Consider the following 19146-nt stretch of genomic DNA (forward strand, 5'->3'; position numbering starts at 1 on the left):
GGTGAGAATGTGTGTGCGTGTGTTCAAGTATGTGACTTACGTGTGTGTGTGTGTGTGTAGTCAGTGTGTGAGACTGAGTTTTCTTTATTTCTTTTTTGTCTAGTTTCTGTTTCCTCCTCAGTGTCGACCTGCTCTGATATGTGTGAGAACTACAGTCTGCTCTGAAACAGAGCAGCTCAACTCCATTACCCACAATTCCTTTTTTTGCAGCAGCTTTGTCAGACAGACAGCCGGGTCAGCTGTAATGCTGTTTTCTTTCTTTTTGTTTGTTTGTTTTTGTTTCTGCTGTCGACGATTAACAGCAACAAAACAGTTCAGACGAAAGAAAGAGGCAAAAAAAACAAAACAATCGAAACGACAGAGCTGAAAGCAGCAATAATAATAACAAAAACAATAATAATAATAATAATAATAGCACTATTGGAACCTCGTGAAAGTCCTAGTTTGAGGGATTGAGGAAGAAAAAGTTTGTCAGAAACAGATAGAAATAAAAATAAAAACAACAGTCTTTAAAGAGGAGGAGCCGGACTCTGAGCGAGCGGCTGCGAGGACTTTTCCCTGACTACAACACACATGCACACACACAAGCGAGCGCGCGCACACACACACACACTTCATCCTCTCAGATGCAGAGTAAATATACCCGCCCAAAAAGAAAAAAGAGAGAAAGAAATAATCAACAACAACGTAAAGAAACTGGTTTCATAATAGTTTGGATATTTCTGGTGGAGGCGTGTAAACGTGACGAGGCGGGAGGAGACAGGAAGTGGAAGGTCAGAGGTGAGGAAATGTCCCAGGGCTGTTCAGTCACTCTTGTCCTTCGGCGGAGACTCCATCTCCGTCTTCCTCTCCTTCTCCCATCCCTCCGTCCTCGTCAGCCTCGTCTCTCATCTCCTCCTCTGCTCCTTCCTCCACCTCCTCAACTAAGTCACTCTCTCCTCCCTCCTCCTTCCCGTCATCATCGTCCTCCTCGTCCTCGTCGTCCTCCTCTGCTGCGACTGTAGCTTTTAGACCCTTCTTCTCCGCCCCGGCGCCTCTCGGGGGAGTGGAGGACACAGCGTTTCCGCCCAGGACTCCGGCCATGGCGCTCTGCAGCTCTGCGAGGGTGGAGGCGGCGGGGAAGCCGGGCAGACTGAGGCCGCCGAGGCCCGGGGGGAGGAACATGGAGGGGTAGAGGAGGCCGGGAGCCATGGTGGAGAGGAGGAAAGGGTTGAACGCCAGAGAATTGGCGGACATGCCGGCAGCTGCCAGCAGGGCGGCGGCGTCGCCGTTGATGGATGCCTCGGCCGAGTCAACAGCTGGCATCTCAGCAGCCGCAGTGACATCATTACCCGATTTCCCGCCTTCTTTCTCCGTCCTCTTTTTGTCCTTCCCTGCTCCTTCGTGTCCCTCGTCGTCATCCTCGTCCTCGTCATCCTCGTCGCCCCCGTCTCCCTCCTCCGCCTCCCTCTTCCTCTTTGACGCCGCGCCGCCGTCTCCCTCCGTTGTTCCGTTTGTGTTCGCCGACACGGCGATGGCGGCGCCGGAGTTGGAGGAAGCGGCGGCAGCGGCGGCCGTCATCAGGTTGCCGCCGAACAGCCCACCTAAGCTGAACATGTTGGGGAGGGCGGCGGCCATGTTGGGCAGGCCTCCCATTCCGGGCAGCATGAGCGGCAGCATGGAGGCGGCGGCGGCGCTGGCAGCAGCCTGCTTTGGGTCGGTGGCGGGAGGGAAGGCCATGAGACCAGCGGCCAACTGAAGAGACTGGAGGCTCTGGAGAGACGACAAGTCCATCCCTCCAAACAGACTGTTCAACAGCAGTGGGTTGATGCCTCCTGAAGACACAGACACACACGGGGTGAACACAGGAGCTTTAAGCCTCTGTCACAACAACATTTGCAGGATTTTTAGAGAACCGTCGTTTTGTCCTTTCATTCACACGAAAGCGGCATTTTGGGAGCAAACCGGGCCACGGTGACGCCACAGCGCCACCTATCTAACGTCATCCAGTGGAAATGTGGAACTACGTGTCAGGGAAATAACATGGCTTATTATGAAACTGCACTATTGTCTCTTCATATTGATGAGAATATCGCACACCCCTTGATCAATTAGGTGAATAAATGACTGACTTATAATAGTATAGATTCAAATGGGAGAACAATGTGTAAAGTAACAACAGGAAATTTAAATAATGTTGTATTGATGAAGTAAGAACGGTTGTTTTGGTTCCAGTTCCATTTCAGTTCAATATTCTTCCTCCAGTTTTAAGTTCCATGGCTTTAGAGAGCTCAAGGTTCTAACCTCACTCTCCCAGACAACACACCTGACCACTGACTGATTTTACACACGTTCTGGTTCTTATTTCAACAGCAGCTCAAACGACACACTAGACCTTTGTTCATTTTAATAAAATGACATTTGGGAAACATTAGACAGCAGCCTCAGAGTTAAACAGGTATGAATTGAAGTACAGGTGACCTGCAATAGAAGTGAATGTTGTTTTGCATTTTAATTTACGGTTGTTTACTGAACAGACTCCGCCTAGTTTGTACCTGCAGATGAAGCGGCGGTTGCCAGTGACGCCTGAGCAGCCTGAGCGGCGGCCGCTGCCTGTGCGACAGCTGCTGCTTTGGCGATTTCGGATTTGGGTCGTCGTCCCCGGCGGCGGACGCCCTCCTCCCTGACCACAGGGCCGGTCAGAAGGCGGTCAAACATGGCTTCGGGGAGGAAACCCTGTGAGGAGGATTACACTGGTTAGCAAGCAGCTTTCATTTTTGATGTTTGTGAGTGCGTCTGTGGATTTGATCTTGTTCACTAACCGACTGTTTGACGATGTCTGTCCAGTCAGGAGCGATGGAAAACTCGGGGTTCTCCAACAGCCATCTGGGAAGCTCCTTCATTGGTGGAGCCATGGCCCCGCCCATCTAATAGACCAAAAACAAACAGGAAGAGAGATGAGTTAAGAGATGAAATGAAACATGATTAATTCCTTCCATTTTAAATGATGAGATGTCCAAAAACTCCTTCACTACATACGTTTATTGCAGAGGTTTATAAAGAGTTGAAAAATGATGTACAATCATTCTTGGTTGAAATGTGAGACTTTAAAAAACGCTTCATTCAATTCTGCTTGTACCTGACCTGCCTGGATTTTATATAAAAGCTATAATATATATACTTCTGAAACTTGAAATTTGCAAAAACAAACCGTGCTTTAATCAATAACAAATGATGAATCAGTACATCTTAAATAAAGCCATGCAAATGAGGTATGGGACAATTAAAATACTTAATGACACCGTAATCCTGACAGAAATCCAATAATGAAATAAAAACATTTGTAGCCTTGTTTGTTTTGTTTTGAATGAATCTGTATTTCTACAAATGTCGACTTTCAGGCTTTGACAAATGGTAGATCATATTTTGAAAATGGAACCCCTCTGAATCTGATCTCATGGTTTATATCAGCTGACCTTGCGTCCGTTGCGTCTGTTGACCACAGGGACTCTCTCCTCTCCGGTCAGCGTGTTGATGTCGATCTTGTTGGGGTTTCGACAGCGATGGCGCTTCTGCTTGGGCTTTGAGAACTGAGACAGAAGCAACTCCTCACTCTTCTGTAACAACAAGAGAAGGAAAGAAGGAAAGAAAGAAAGAGTTTAAGCAGAGGAGCTACAGCCTGAGCTTCATCAGTTATCAAGAGTGGAGGTACGTACTGGTGTGTATCCAGTCATGTCCATGGTGTACGTCGGGTGCTGCCTCAGCCACTCTCCCAGGTCTTTGTTCGACACTGCCGCGTCTTCGTCTTCCAGACTTCCAGAAGCCAGAGACCTGGCGCTGGGGCTCTGATCAGGGACGGTGATGGACCTGTGGGCACGGGAGGTTTCCTGAACCGCCTCCACAACCGCCACGTCAGCATCATCCTGAACGCCCTACACGGTGGCACAGAGGGAAAAAACGTGAATTCCTATGTACAATTCCGTTTTTTAATTTATTGGTATCTGCAGGCTTAAGGAAAACAAATGTAAATGTGATGAGATTTAAGACCTTAAATGTACAAAATAGGCTTTAGTTTTTTTGCAGACCATTGATACACAAGGTGATCTTAATCTGTGACATGTTTATTGTCACAGTGAGAGCAGATGAAAATGGTCATTATGTGGAAATGCAAACCACAGGTTTGACCAACTGTTGGCAAAGACCTCCAAACAAGATCTAGTTTACTGTGTTGATGGCATTTTAAAAACTTTCAAGGTTTTAAGGGATAATTGTTCTCTTAAGCTTAGACTAAGGCCTTCATTTTGGACAATTTAGGACTTTTTCAGGATTCAAAGACACCCAGTGAATGAGTTGTTGTTGAAACTGGCCCCAAAAAAATGTATAAGGAATAAGTGACCGTGGATAATGACATGACAATGGGAACAAAAAGTTTGAACTGCCGAGTCAGCATTCCCATGAACTGCGTACCCCTCCTGCTCTCTTGTTGCCCATGAAGAGCAGCTCCAGGCCTTCCACATTTTTCCTGCGGCCTCTCCTCCTCCTCATGATTGGCGGCTCCGCCTCCAGTGAGCCATTGGCTCTTTGTCCAGAGGGCTGGGCTTGTTGCAGCAACTCCATCTGGGCCTTGAGGGAGGGGCTTGCGACCAGGGCACTTGGAAAACCGGCCAATGAGGGCGAGGCCTTGTGGTGATGGTGCATACCCTGCACGGCAAACATCACAGTCAGTCAATAACAACGCAATTATTTCACAGCAAAATGTTTCAATCAGCGGCGCAGGCGGGACGACACTGACCTTAGTGAGGTCTATGGCCTGACTCTGGGTCTCAGCAGCAGAGTGACTCTCTCTCAGCTGAGCCACCATCTCCATCAGGTTGCGTCTCTTGGCCGCCCGCTCCGCCTCTATCTCAATCTTTCTTCTTCTCCTCCTCCTCTGGCGGGGTAACGTCAGGCTCAGAGCGCCCTCCTGCAACACCAGGTCAACCATTTACACCCTTCATCACGTGACGACACCTACAGTAACTGCAACGTGCGTCAGAAAGACACAGACACTCACATGAACCTGTGTCGATAGTGTTTTGTCTTCACTCGCGCTGTACGGTGTGTGGATGCCCGCCATCGTCAGCTCGGCTAGGCTCCGCCTCTGCAGCGGGCTGTCCGTTGCCGTGGCTAATGCTGCTGTGGTTACTGAGGAACTATGTCCCGGCAACATGTTGCCAACCAAGTCGAAGATGTGGCGTCTGTTGACGGGCCATTTTCCCTTCAGGACGGCGTCGCAGATGTTATCCATCCTGTTAATCATCACTCGATCCTAAGAGGCAGAGAGAGAACATGAGCGCTTACACACACACACACACACACACACACACAGACTTTATTTCTGTTTACTTTAAATTCTGAAATTCAGTCACAGCAGACTTTTAATAGGAATATTTGATTGTATTTTACTATTCATCACTTTGTGAGTCACAAATATCCAAACATTCGCTTCAATGGCCGTCAATTACTGTGCAGACATTTTAAATTAAAAACCTCAGCTGCTCAAATGGAAGTAGACTTCTCTTCACTGGACAGGAATTAAAGATACAATATGCAACATTTCTGCATTAAAATGTCGTTGTGAGTAGCGTAGCAACGGTAGCCAAAACATTTGAAACTCAAGTTTGAGGTCTTACTTTTCCCAAAGTAGCAGCTCAAACGCACAGAAGGAAGCAGCAAACATTTAGCGTTTTGAAGATCAGTGATTACTGATCATTTCAACTCAACGTTTATGTAAAAAAAAACCTGACGATCATTTCACAAAAACTGAAAAAGAACAGGATAAAGTCTTAAGGTGATGATAAATGATAAATACAGAACATTTCTAAGCGACTGGAACTTCAGTTTTCTGTTAAAAAGACTCACCTTAGGCCAGAATGAGAAGCCGTATGCTCGCTCCTGTAAGGCCTGCAGCACAGACGTTTCTGGCAGGTCGTCGGGGCAGAATCCATCTCTGGTTTCGTCACGGGCCGACGTGCTCAGAGACGCGATGCTCTCCTCGTCGAAGTTCTTCTGCTCTGATGCGGCGCTCGCTGTGCAGAGAGAGGGACAGTCATTCCACATCTCTTAATTAAAAAGGCCTTTCAAAGCGCTATCGAGGGATCTAAACTCATTTTATTCTTCAGCCCCTGGAAATTAGACTCATTAAAACTCTGCCAAGTCATGAGGGGAAACACCAGAAATAGGCCCGTGTCAGCAACGATGGAGGCGGGACAAAAACTGGTCAACAGGAAGGTGAACACACACACACACACAGACACACACACACACAAGACATAAAAACAGTCAATGAAATACCTTCAGCCTGAGAGGATTTCTCAGATTTGTCATCTTCATCCATCCTCTCCTCCTCTTCCTCCTCTGGGCTCTTCTCTGTATCAGCTGACTTCAGAGATTTGGGAGACTCGGGGTTCTCCCTCTCCTCTCCCTCTTCCTCCTCCACAGCCTTGTTGTCTGGTTGTGCTTTAGGAGAAGTGTCAAGATGACCCGACAGCTCAGTGGTCGTTTCCTCCTGGTCCCTTTGAGAGTCAACAAGTCTCTTCTCCTCTGCCAAGTCTTGATCTTCCTCATCTGACGGCTTGGAAGTCTTCTCCTCTTCACCCTTTGGCTCTTCTTTCACCTCTGCTTTCTCTTCTTTTTCTACTTTAGGCTGAGTCTCCTCTTCCTCCTCCTTGACCTCCTTTCTTGGTGAAGCAGCAGTCTCTTCTTTCCCTTTTCCGACCTCTCCCTCGTTTGTCTTCTGTTCATCAGGAGTTTCAGTCTTGGCAAGTGGAATGTCGCTGACATCTCCTTCCTCGGTTTCCATTTTCACCTCCATTTCCGATTTCCCTTCCTCAGTTTTCACCTCTTTAGCTGCATCGACAGCAATTTTGGCAGCGGCTGCGGCGCTCGCCAGCTCTGCGGCGGAGAGGAGCGGCGCAGCGGCGCTTTCCGCTGCTCCCATTCCAGCTTTGGTCATCTCTCCCATCATCCCCATGCTGACACCAGTCCCTCGCTGGCTGGTAAAGCGCTGGTGGGCCTCCAGGAAGGCCAACGTAGGGTCGTTTAAGATGTGATAATCTGTTCGGCTCACGCCGTGCTTAGAGGCCCCCAGGAGGAGGTCGCGGTCATGGCGGCCACACTCCCACCACTCGGGAAGGTCTGGGGAGGGCTGGCAGAGCTTGAGGCGCTCAGAGAGCAAGGGGTGGGGAAGGACCTGCTCTCGGATGCGGCGGAGCAGCTCGATGCGGTACAAGGTACGAGAGGCACGTTCCTCAGTGATGGGGTCGATGATCAGGGTCGGGTCTGGGAGTTCTGGAAGAGATGGATGTTTTTAACTCTTCAATAATAAATTATACTCACTTGAAACTATTTTTTCCCCATAGTTGATTAAACAAACCCCCCCTCGTAAACCGTGGCCTCCTGAGGCCCTGCATGTTTCCTCTTACCTGTTTCAGTCTTGACCTGCATTCTGCAGACCCGTTTGCACATGGCAATAAACGAGTAGTAATATTTCTCCAGACTCTCGTCTGTTTTCTTGTCCAGTCGAGCAAAGGCTCTGAACTGTGTCCAGTCAAATTTCTGATGCTGGGTGTCAAAGACGACTCCAAAGGTGGAGACGACGCGGTAGAAATCAGCCTCTTCACGGCGAGTCCATCTGAGGAGAGGTGTGAGTAAATGGCCGTTTGATTTGTTATGACATTTTTGACAAATGGGTGGAGAATAAACGGTAGAAGATGGATGGATGGCATAGAATGTAAGTGTACCTTTGCCTTCTCTCTTTGTAGTACATGGCTCCATCAGACATCAGGGAGCTGGTGGTCATCACTGGTGAAGCCTCTGCTATCAACTGTCCACCTTTGGCAAAGTAAGCACTTCCTTTAGTCAGATACGGGCTTCCTTCTGTCATGAACACCGCAGAGCCATCTTGGATGTAAGTGGCCCCTCCTCCTGTCTCGGTAACCATGGAGATGGTAGGCAGGAACTCCCTGCGGCGGCGGCGGCGACCATCAGGCCGGTTGAGGGCCTCCTGGCGGAGTTGTTCTCTCCGATTGGAGCGCTGGTACGCCGTGATGAGGCGACGCAGGCGGGCCGTGAGAGCCGACGCTGCCGGCCAATAAAGCCGCTCGTTGGCGCCTGAGGCTCCGCCTACAGTAGGTGCACCTTGACCGTTTTGACCTGATGTGGCACCTGAGGGTGTAAGACAGAGAGGTACAAATGTACAAATGTAAAGTTTGAACCAGCTTCAGGAGAATGACGAGAGCTAATTAATCAACTGCTGACACTGACACGGTTTATCCTCTGGTTCCAAGTGGATTTAAAGTTTACCTTCAGTCTCTCCCTCTACAGCGTCGTCTTTGTCATCCAGTGGAGAGTTGGTGAAGTCATCCATGTCGTCTTTAAAAGGGATTCGTAATGGTTTGTACTCTGGATCGTCATCCTCACTGTAGAAGATGGCGACAGATACATTAAGTTTGTGATTTTAACAACATAAATGACTCAAAAGTTGTTTTATTTGTCCATTGTGGAATGTTGTACAAAACCTGCAGCTTCTAATCTATATAAATATAAAAGATAATCAAGTAACTGTACACTTGAGCACACTTATCTTCAATTGCTTCCAAATGGAATGAATTTTACCTCAATTTTACACATTTGACCTTTAATATTTTAATTATTATGCAGCGTAATAAACATACGGGTTAATGTGTGTCATTACAAATGTTTTATTTATGCAACAAAAATATATCGCAACAGCAATAAATGACCATGAAGCAAGAGAAGGAAAGTGCATGACTGAGCCAGGTGAAGACCTGGAGCAGAATAAAGTACAACAGCCCTGTGGTCGGTGAAGCCTGAGCTCTTACCCATCAACGCCATCTGCCATCATGTCGGTGCCCCTCTGCTCAGCGGCGATAGCCTTGGCGTCCGGCATGCCTACCCTCTCCAAGAAACACAGGGCGGGGTCGGCTCGCATCGAGTTATACTTCTCATAGCCTAAAAAATAAAAAGGAACAGATTTCAGTCAGTACTCCATCAATAACTAATCAATTACACCACAATATTGGTGAGAATCGCAATAATATTGTAGATTGTTCACTGTCCAATAATATTGCCAACGGTAATCTTGTCACAAAGAGATGATCTCAGAAAATCCTGAATATTTCACACAACAGACTTGAAAGTACCACATCAGTCCTAGTGATTTATTTTGAAGTGCCACAAGGGGGAAACTGCGTCTCTCCAGGAACTTGTGATTTACAACGATCATGTTTCCTTGATTTTCACTTTAAAATGCATCTCTCTCACATAACATGACAGCAACATGAACAGTGATATCTTGATTTGTTCCATACATTGTCGATATCACAACTTTGACTTACTACCAATACTGATCATATCAGTTTTCCCTTTTAAACCACTCGTACGACATTTGATGGGAATGTCAGGGTTTACAGATCGTATGTTTTAGGATTTACGGATCGTATTTTAGAAATTGATTTTTCCAGTTTAGTCTTTTTTCTGCAGCATCGTAGCTGAACAAAGATTCATTTGTGCACAAATACAGAAAAAAACCCATAATCAAGCTACAGTACAGACAAAAGACTATGCTGGTTTACTTTTTTTTTATCTTTTATTATTATTGCAAAAATAGCCCCAGTCACAATTATTTGTCTAGATATTTCCATGCCTTGTCAACACAGGCCCAAGGTCACAACAAACTCCTCCAAAGACGGGTAAAAGAAGTTGTGCTTTCTAGATCAAGCTACGACAGACACGATAACACACACACACACACACACACACACACACTGTGCATCCATATTAAATAAGGGAATAGCCAAAAACTGCAGCAGAAGGGCAGACCCCAGGAGCCAGCTGCTGACAAGACAGACAGCCTGGGTGTGTGTGTGTGTGTGTGCGTACATGTGAAACTGTCCAGCACGTGTGTGTGTGTGCGCGCTTATCCAAGTGAGCCTGCAGGTGCTCATTTGTGTCAGAGAGAGAGAGAGAGGGGAGAGAGAGAGAGAGAGAGAGAGAGAGAGAGAGAGAGAGAGAGAGAGAGAGAGGTTGAAGAGGAAAAGTGTGCGTCATGATGTCTGTGAAAATGAGCTGGTGGGTGTGAGAAAAGTAGCACGCGTGTGTGTGTGTGTGTGTGTGTGTGTGTGTGTGTGTGTGTGTGTGTGTGTCCGTTAGAAGCATTCAGGCAGAACAGATTAGAATGTGCAGGTCCCACTGTGACACACTGGGGTGTGGGTGCAGGGGGGGAGACGAGTGAAGGAAAAGAAACTGAAAAACAGGGGAGGCAGACAGGAGAGGAGAGGTCAGGTGACTGGGGAGTAAAGATGAGAAGAGGGGAGGGGCCACCATGACGACCACAGCGCCTCGCCTTCAACCTCTCATCCATCCATCCTGATGGACACTGGATCAGGTATCGTAAAAGGAAAGATGAGCAAAATCCGATATGATCCATAAATCTCTGAATATTTAAACGCTTCACTGAAGCACATTTACCGTCATGTGACCAGAACATAGAGTAAGTGGCTCATGTCAGTTCTGTGGACTTATTTTTAAACGTACAGTGCGTAAAATTAAAGTTAAATTAAACACAGCAGAAATGATTAAAGATAAAATAATTAGTGTACAATCATTCATTAACCAGAATGGGCTTTTTTTTTTTTAAAACCTTCATGTTTTTACATGGAAATTCTTATAATTATTTGGAAATTCTATATAGTGCAGTCTGAGGCAGTTTTTCTACACCAAAATCAAATGCGTTGTGGCCGATTGAGGCATGATCGACGTCATACTATCACTCTTCGTGTTTCGACACCAGTGGTCCTCACACTTTTCATACAAAGCACCACCTGACAAAACATTGAGCTCTTGAAGTAAAGTCGTTAAAATACAACTTACAAATACTATTTACAAATACAATGTAAATAGACTGAGCAAAGTCAGCTAAATGTTGGCGATGAATGCGTCTTCAGGAATTTTGAGTCTCTTTAACTGACCTACAGTTCGGCATTGTTTGGTTACATCGTGCTCATGACGGCAGTCTGTTGACGTCACATTTAGTATCGGCTCAGCTTGCTTGGAACCTCACCAGAAAAGGTAGTTTTGTACCAGGTACTGTCGTTAATGGAACAGCAAAAAGTTGTTGTGTCGTGGAAAAGTGCCATCGCTGACGTCCGAGGTCCTGCATCTAAATGTAAACCTCAACAACTATCCTTAAACCTAACCTAATTGATTTGTACTTTCAAACAGTGAGAATGGCTAAATGAAAGTCATCCTCGCACACACACACACACAAAGACAGAACTCTGCACCCACAGCCAAATGTTAATCATCAGGGCCTTTATAGGCCATCACTCTTCTGTCTATGTGTGTGTGTGTGAGAGGTGCTCTGTTTTTTTCTGCGTGTGTGTCGGCATACAAAGCTCACTGTGTGTGTGTGTGTGTGTGTGTGTGTTAGTCCGCCCCCTAAAGGGCCTCCCTAGTGAATGAGGATTATGATTAACTATGGTTGAGTGTGTGTGTGTGTGTGTGTGTCTCTCCTAATAGAATCATAGAGAGTGGCAATGATGGAAAAATTATGACAATTATGCCAAATTAATATGAATGAGGGTCTCCACACACAACAATTAGACGGCGCCTGTCACTGGGCGTCACACTCGGCAGTCAGCGCGCACATGTGCGTCGCTGGCACATTAACACGACTGGAACATTTACCAGAGGATGATCCAATATAACCAGTTTAACAGTTTACACAGAGGAAGGACTTGGTCATTCTAACTTTGACATCTGCTTTAACAACATTAACACTTGTAACACACTGTACAGCGCGCACACACACACACACACACACACACGGTGGTGAAACCAGCAATCAATCACACTCCCGATAGCATGCTGACCCTGCCAGCTGCGTTCTGCTATCACCATAGCAACACCAATCAACTGGTGGCAACAGTAGTGGGTGGGGTGTGTTTGTGTGTGTGTGCATTCACCCAGTTTGACAGGGATATGTGTGTGTGTGTGTCATGCTTGATGCTTACTGGGTTGGAAGTCACTGGAGTGTCTCAGTGAGTGTCTGAGGGCGCTGACGTGTGTGTGTGTGTGTGTGTGCGTGTGTGTAAAATGGCTGCCATGTTGGAAGATTTAGGTCTGCATGTACAGATAGCATGTGACACGCGCTGGCGTGCGCCTCTTACCGTGTTTGAAGACGCCGATGAGCAGGGATTTATCGGCTTCGCTGTCCCACCAGTCAGCCGGGACCTCGGCGTGGAACGGCTGGGGAATCCAGATATCCAGCTCACTGTGGCAGAGATAAACAGATCACATGACTGACCGTCAGCACACAGACTCATTTTGGGTAGTGGACAAAACAAGAATGTTATTTGGAGCAAAAAACCAAAAACCAATTCACATTAAGAAGCAGAAATTGTATTAATAAGCACAAAAAAAGACCAATAATCCATTAATAATAGCAGTCCTACTTGAGTGTTGAGTGTTTTATTCACACATTAAAAATACATGAATACATAAAATTCTGTTTTGGGTTTATAGCTCTCTCGTCAAATGAGCACACACTTGTTTCATACATGACTCATGACCTGAAGCAATCTCTCCGAGCAGGTACCAACATGTCTTTTACTGCTTTCTTTAAGTCTCTCCCTTTATTTTTTTGGTTGAAAACATTGGTCAGGTGTTAACAGGCCTGGAATTGTGATCCCCCCATTGAGGGGACATTTATACAGAGGGGGTTGTAAGTAGAACAGCCAATAAGAGCTCCTCTCTATCTTTCTAAAGCGGCCTGTGATTGGTCAAAAAGCTTCAAACAAGAGCATGGTGTACTATAGGTGCGGAAGTGTCGTAAGTTTATCTTATAGACTTTTTATCCGCACTGAACTGGCATCTTGGGAGCACTAAAACGCTGTATTTAGTCTTTTCTCTTTATGATAACCTATTTTCTTTCCTCTTTGCTCACATGGTTCATTCTGTCTCTGTGATTGACAGATCACATTTTAATGTACGTGTGTGTTCTTTGTAAAAGAGATCCTCCATCTCAACAGGACTAACCTGCTTAAATAAAGGCTACATAAATACAAATATTTTGCCTAGTGCATCTTAAAGCAGAGAGCCGACTAAATCCACACTATGCTCTTTTTATTTACATGTGCCTAAACAAAAAACATCTGGTCAAGAACAGGATTATTCACGCACATAAAAATAATAAAAAACACTGTTTCGCCATGCACAGCTGTTGCAGGATTAATTTTGTGTTGTGACACCAAACAAAGCACAATTATGGAAACATGATGGTGGAGAAAAGTAAGCGCTTCCTGGTAGTTATAGAGAGAACGGTTACAACACACAATAGACGGAGAGTGTAAGGGCTTCAGGAGGAGAGAAGGAACCGGGAAACAGTCTCTTATCTCTGCAAACAGCAGCATGCGCGGCCTTGGCAACACACAAATAAGCATACGAGCCAAGACTGGCACACTAAATCCCCCTGGCATATGTTGGCACGGTAGCAACCCGTATGCTCACGTCTGGTGTGCACACACACACACTCACTCACACACATGGGTGTGTCACAGTAGCCACTGAGTTGGGGGAGGGAAAGAGAGGAGGAGAGGGAGTGGGAGAGATCAGCATGAAGTGCATGTGCTCCAAATTATAAATGCATTCACATCTGGGTGAAAGGGTGATGAGCGGGGGATGGGACATGATCACAGACTAAAGTGCACTGCAGAGTGAGGGAGACGTGGACAGATGCCAGGAAAAGTGTAGAGTGACAGGAATAAAGGGAAGAAGCAGTGGAGGAGATTTAAGATGGAGATCAACGGTCGAGGTGATCGGCAAATCTGACCTTCACATCAGCACCATTGTGACTGCTGAGATGCTGTCTACTTAATGACAGTGGGCAACGGCTTTCAAAATATGTTCAACAGGCCTTTTATTAGTTTGTGACCCATTTATTGGTTTTATTTTCCCTAACGCTTGTTGCATCTGTCACAAAGAGACGCAAACCTGCCAACGAGGCCACGAGAACAGACAGAAATAGACGCTAGTAATAATTCATTGCACACTCATGCTCATTATGAACATCAATCGATCTAATCATGGTTATCATTTTATATTTTCAGGGGCAACACTATTAATAACAATATGCTTCACCTTATGTTGAGTTGGACTGAGGCATGTTTGACGTCAAACTATCACCATTTGTGTTTCTCACACTTCTTAGACGAGGTACCACCAGAGAAAATATTGAGCTCTTGAAGATAATTTGCTCTGTCATCATCCTCCTCTTCCTCACATATACTTCACACACTGGTAAAGTGGAGTCACAATTCCTCAGCTCCACTCTGATCACATACCCCGGTATAAACCCGTAAAACAGTGTTTCTGATTTTCCTTCAAGTACCACGAGAGGAAACGTTAGCTCGACACCATCTCTGTTGACGTTCAACTGCCAACAGACAAGGGTCAAGAAAAACATCAAGCAGTGGGATGTGAAGGCTTGTTTTAAACAGTAAATGAGCAGCAGTTAGCTGGAGCATTCAAATGTTCACAAGCTGCACAAAACAAACATGAGCTGAAGAGAAATGTGAAAATAAGAGTGTCTCCTGTGTTCCTGTGGGACGACGTGGTAAACGGGACACTACAATGACGACAGAAAGTCCGGGACTTTATGTGTAAAGTAGATATAAATATACAAACCTGGTGTCGGCTCCTTCCAGGATGCGCTCGGCCTGGTCACCTATAACTTCTTGTCGTAGATAATAGAGCATCCTCACCCGGAGCAGCACCCTGGGAAACAGTAAAGACGGTAAAAATGTTAGTGAAGCTCAACAAAGACAGAAGAATCCCAAAATCTAATCTATCAATCAATCTAGTTCATGACTTATATCAAAGAAAAGGACAAAACCTGCAACATGCACTGAATATTTTGCATCTTTGCATGAATTGCTTAAAGTCAGAATTACAGCTCTGAATGTATTTGCTGATCAATTGTCAATGGGACTCTTTGGCACCTACACAGCATTAGGGCTGAAATGATTACTTGATAAACTATTTGGATACTTGATTAATAGGTTTGAGTGCTTCTAAAAGAATTAAAAACAACTTTCTGATTTTTCAGAATCTTAATTGTGAATATTTTCTGGTTTCTTTGCTTCATGTTAAAGAAAACAAAACGAGACATCCGATACCATTTCCAGGTTTGAAGAACACAAACATTAATCTAGAAAATAATCAACAGATTAATCGTTAGTTGCAGCCCTACAAGGCATTAAAGGTTATTAATATGATTATTTGCATGAATTTGCTTGTTTATAAAGATTCATCAGTGTATGGAATTTAGATTTTTCCTGTCTTAAATATGATTTCACGTGTGACATCAGGTGTTTCATTACATGGATAACACTTGTCACAAAGCTGTGTGAAGTATCAGAGGTGCAATCAAACAGAACCACTGTTTGATCTTAAATTATTCAGATGGAAAACATCCTGGAGGATTTTGTTTTTTTCCCCTTTCTGACACTTTGAAAAAAACAACTAAAACTTGTTTGCGTTTGCATTTCATACAGATGTTGCCAGTTAGAATAATTGCTCCAGAATCTTCCTCAGTCAAATCCATCACCTCAGTCAAGGCTGGAGAATGAGAGTCAGATTTGACCTCCTGGCTTTGGAAAACACTGCTTGACTGTGTGTGTGTGTGTGTGTGTGTGTGTGTGAGATATAGTTCAATGTAAACATTTGTCACCAGATCTGTCACCAAGATTTAATGCCAATCATGGCGTTTGGAACAGGAGACACTGAGGCAGAGGATAAAATGAACCATGAGAGAGATGTGGTGGAAGGGAGGGAAGAGAAAGTTCAGTGTGAGGGGGTTAAAGACAGTCATTTGCAACTCATTCTGCAGTGTGTGTGTACGTCTGTGCATTAAGTTGCAAGTTGGACAAGTTGCTGTGTGTGTGTGTGTGTGTGTTGTTGGCAGGCTGTGTGTGCTCATCCATCAATGTGCCAGGCCTGATTAGCCACACAACGCTGTGCTTCAGCCTAGCAGATGGCACCACATAATCACCCCCAAGTGTGTGTGCGTGCGTGTGTGCATGTATGTGTGTGTGTGTGTGTGCGTGCGTCTTTCACACACTTCCAACAGGTCTGCTGCCTGCCTAGCACCTGGCCTGGCACACAGCCATGCACACACTCAAACACACACACACAAATAAACAAACTTCCTCCCATAAGGGGAGGGTGGGGGGGGGGAATATAATTTGGAATTGAATCTGGAGGGCAAAGAAACAAATCTCCCTGACAACAGGAGAGAGCTGACCATCAAGCAAGAGCGTCTACTTGTATGTATATCTCCATAAGGACCAAAAATAAACTGGAAACCAAAAGGAAACGAGCTGGTTTTGGAGACAGAAGGGGCGATAGAATGGATTTAGTCTGTGTGTGTCCTCACTAAGAATCTTGTACAAGTGTACAAGCCTGCCCCACACTGGAGGATTTTCAATCCGAGTTGATTTTGAAAAAACGTGGGAGACCACAGACACAACAGACTTTCAATGTTTTAATCCTGAGAAAGCGCAGGACCACACACTTTAATCAAATGATTTCAGGGATCTCACGTAATTTAACGTGACTTCAGAATATGGAGGCGGGCTTCTGGCGGCGTCAGTTAATAGTCGAGTGCTGAGAAACTGCATGAAGTTGTGGCTGAGAAGATGAATCAACTTGGTGTGTACAAGTTACGGTTCTTAACAAAAGTACACAACATCGTACTTTCGTACTGCGGGGTTCTGCTCATGCCCCAACTGCTGTTGATTTGATATCACATCTGTTAATCCCTCATACTACAGGATAATTTGGTTTGATAATCTGCTCAGACCAGCCTCAAATTGAAATCTGGCCAACTATCTGGGCTTAAGAAAACAGAGAGACTGCTGACTGCTGCCCCCTATTTAAAATGTGCTCCGTGTCTGTTTGCAGTTGACTCAGACTCACGCGTCTCTGACCTGGTTTTAATGTCCCAGTTCCATTCACATTGGAAATTTCTACTGAGGGAACATAAACCAACCCGGAAACTGTATGTGGCCTCTAAAGGTTAACAAGTCAAGAGACAGTGACTGGCTGTGATGGTGTTTCAGGTGCTGGAGGAAAAAAAACAACCTACTTGTTACAGTGATGTTTCAAGTGTCGCTTGTAGCTATCCTCTTGCAGTAAATGGTCCGGATTACAGCTGGCCAGCCAATCAGCTCGTGGAGTCTGTTGAGGCGGAGCCGGGGTCTTTCCCTTCTTGCCTTTCCTTCCTCGAGGGACTGGTGTGGACAGACCTGCGGGTGGAGGGGGACACGGACAGTCACAACCTGAGCACCTTGTTCAAGCAGTTCCAATAGTAGGGCTGAACAATTCAGGGAAAACATCTCATTGCATGTGTGCTGTGATATGAGGAAGTAAACTTAAAGCCATGCAAATGTTACATTTTTTATAACAGTCATGGCAAAAAAAGAATTGCAGCCTTTTCAAATTAAGCTTTCGATTTAAAACCTTAAGACATCAAACTGTTCTCAAAATGTTAAAACATGCAGCACAGGCTGCACAAGATTTACAAGAATATTTGAAGTTTGCAGTAACCAATTAAACACTGAAGTGGAAACATGTAAAAACAAGTGCTAACATATATCATTTGTTTTCATGCCATAACCCTGTTTGTGGGAGTAAACCAGCTTTGGCTTCAGCTATTTTGCCTTTATGCATTGCTTTTATTGATTTATATAAATAAAAATTATAAGTAACCCAAAATAAATAAATAAATATCATCATCATGCAAACATCTTCTTCACATATTTAACTGATTTGTGCTGAAATACCGTCTCAGCTCTTTACTGAATCTTTACTTTACTGAGTCGTGTTGTGTGAGATATCATTTCAGATATCAACTAGAGAATTAATCAGGTGTGTGTGTGTGTGTGTGTGTTACCAGAGTGGTTGGTCAGGGTCTTGGTGGTCCCGTCTGCACTTGGTGTGATCAGGTCCCAGATGAAGCTTTTGATGTTCTCGTCACCACGGTAATGCAGCAGGCAGTATGCCAGCAGTGCCCTGCAGATGGTTTCCACGTCGGCCTCCTTCAGCGGGCGCTTGAAGCGACCGTGGGCCAGGATGTCACTCCACCTCCCCCAACTACATCACGAGATGGAGACGAAGAGATGAGGAGGAGCTGGTGAGCGCATGGACACAACCCGACTCCTGACTTATAACAAGTCTATGTGCAACACATGAATCAAACCAAGACATATGTGACGGCAAATCACATATGTTTTGATTTAAAAGGTGCTTTTACGTACAATGCCATAATGAATACACTCTGTATTACTGTAGTGTAATAACATACTATTATAATGTATATTAAAAGTAGTTTGTCTCACCGTTTAGGAAAAACTAGATTCCAATAAAATACATTTTTTTCGTGCAACAGTTTCAACTTTATCAGAATTGTGTGCAGAACCTCATTTCTGAGGATATGAGTTAGGGTTAGGTATTAACGGTTATGGTTAAAATTGGGGATAACGCAATATTTAGACCGTCCATATGATAAAGTCAATTCAGTGTCCTAAAAAGCATAGCTGCGCAAACCCGTGTGTGTGTATACAACGTTTGACTGTGAGGACAAAGTTTGGCCTCACAACTTTAAGGGTTAAATTTTATAGTTGAGGTTAGTTAAGAACGCTGTACAAGAAAGTGTGTGTGTGCGTGTTGCAGTTAAACCCCGCCCACAACATCAAGCCACCCTACAGGCTGGTGTGGCAATCTTGTTCTCAGCTAAATTCTCCCCCCCCCACCGGGTTCTTCCTAATCTCCAGTGAACCATGTGATCCAGAATTACTCTGAACTATTTCAGAAAGTGTAAAATGGTGGGTGAGGGTGAGGGAGAAGAGAGGTGGCTGATGGGAAAAGACAACAGAGCGCTGAGCAGCGAGGACAGGCCCAGTCAGTGTGTGTTTTTGTGTCCTACAGCCTCGAGCCAAAAGACTAGACTGTAACAATAACAACGCTGACATCTCAGTAGCGCCACTGTTTCCCTCTTCCACACACACATACACACAGTCACGCCAAATCAGCCATGAAAATGGATGG

At 45.2% G+C, this 19146-nt stretch overlaps 1 protein-coding gene across 2 annotated transcripts in view; it reads right to left on the reverse strand.

Moving 5' to 3' along the window:
- Window positions 1-337: 337 nt before the first annotated feature.
- chd7 (chromodomain helicase DNA binding protein 7) overlaps window positions 338-19146 on the reverse strand; it is a 70078-nt gene continuing 51269 nt past the window's right edge. For both annotated transcript variants that reach the window (XM_044044358.1, XM_044044367.1), the window contains exons 24-41: window positions 17993-18192; window positions 17186-17345; window positions 14725-14814; window positions 12210-12313; window positions 8862-8991; window positions 8323-8438; window positions 7761-8184; window positions 7443-7651; window positions 6313-7308; window positions 5881-6047; window positions 5033-5287; window positions 4772-4942; window positions 4447-4680; window positions 3696-3911; window positions 3456-3596; window positions 2802-2906; window positions 2535-2715; window positions 338-1814 (exon numbers count right to left, since the gene is read on the reverse strand). In XM_044044358.1, the coding sequence (XP_043900293.1) occupies window positions 808-1814; window positions 2535-2715; window positions 2802-2906; window positions 3456-3596; window positions 3696-3911; window positions 4447-4680; window positions 4772-4942; window positions 5033-5287; window positions 5881-6047; window positions 6313-7308; window positions 7443-7651; window positions 7761-8184; window positions 8323-8438; window positions 8862-8991; window positions 12210-12313; window positions 14725-14814; window positions 17186-17345; window positions 17993-18192 (4906 nt within the window). In that variant the 3' untranslated portion in view covers window positions 338-807. The remainder of the gene's footprint in view (window positions 1815-2534; window positions 2716-2801; window positions 2907-3455; window positions 3597-3695; window positions 3912-4446; window positions 4681-4771; window positions 4943-5032; window positions 5288-5880; window positions 6048-6312; window positions 7309-7442; window positions 7652-7760; window positions 8185-8322; window positions 8439-8861; window positions 8992-12209; window positions 12314-14724; window positions 14815-17185; window positions 17346-17992; window positions 18193-19146) is intronic.

The sequence above is a fragment of the Solea senegalensis genome, linkage group LG1, assembly GCF_019176455.1.
Source record: "Solea senegalensis isolate Sse05_10M linkage group LG1, IFAPA_SoseM_1, whole genome shotgun sequence".
In the NCBI taxonomy this organism is placed as follows: Eukaryota; Metazoa; Chordata; class Actinopteri; order Pleuronectiformes; family Soleidae; genus Solea; species Solea senegalensis.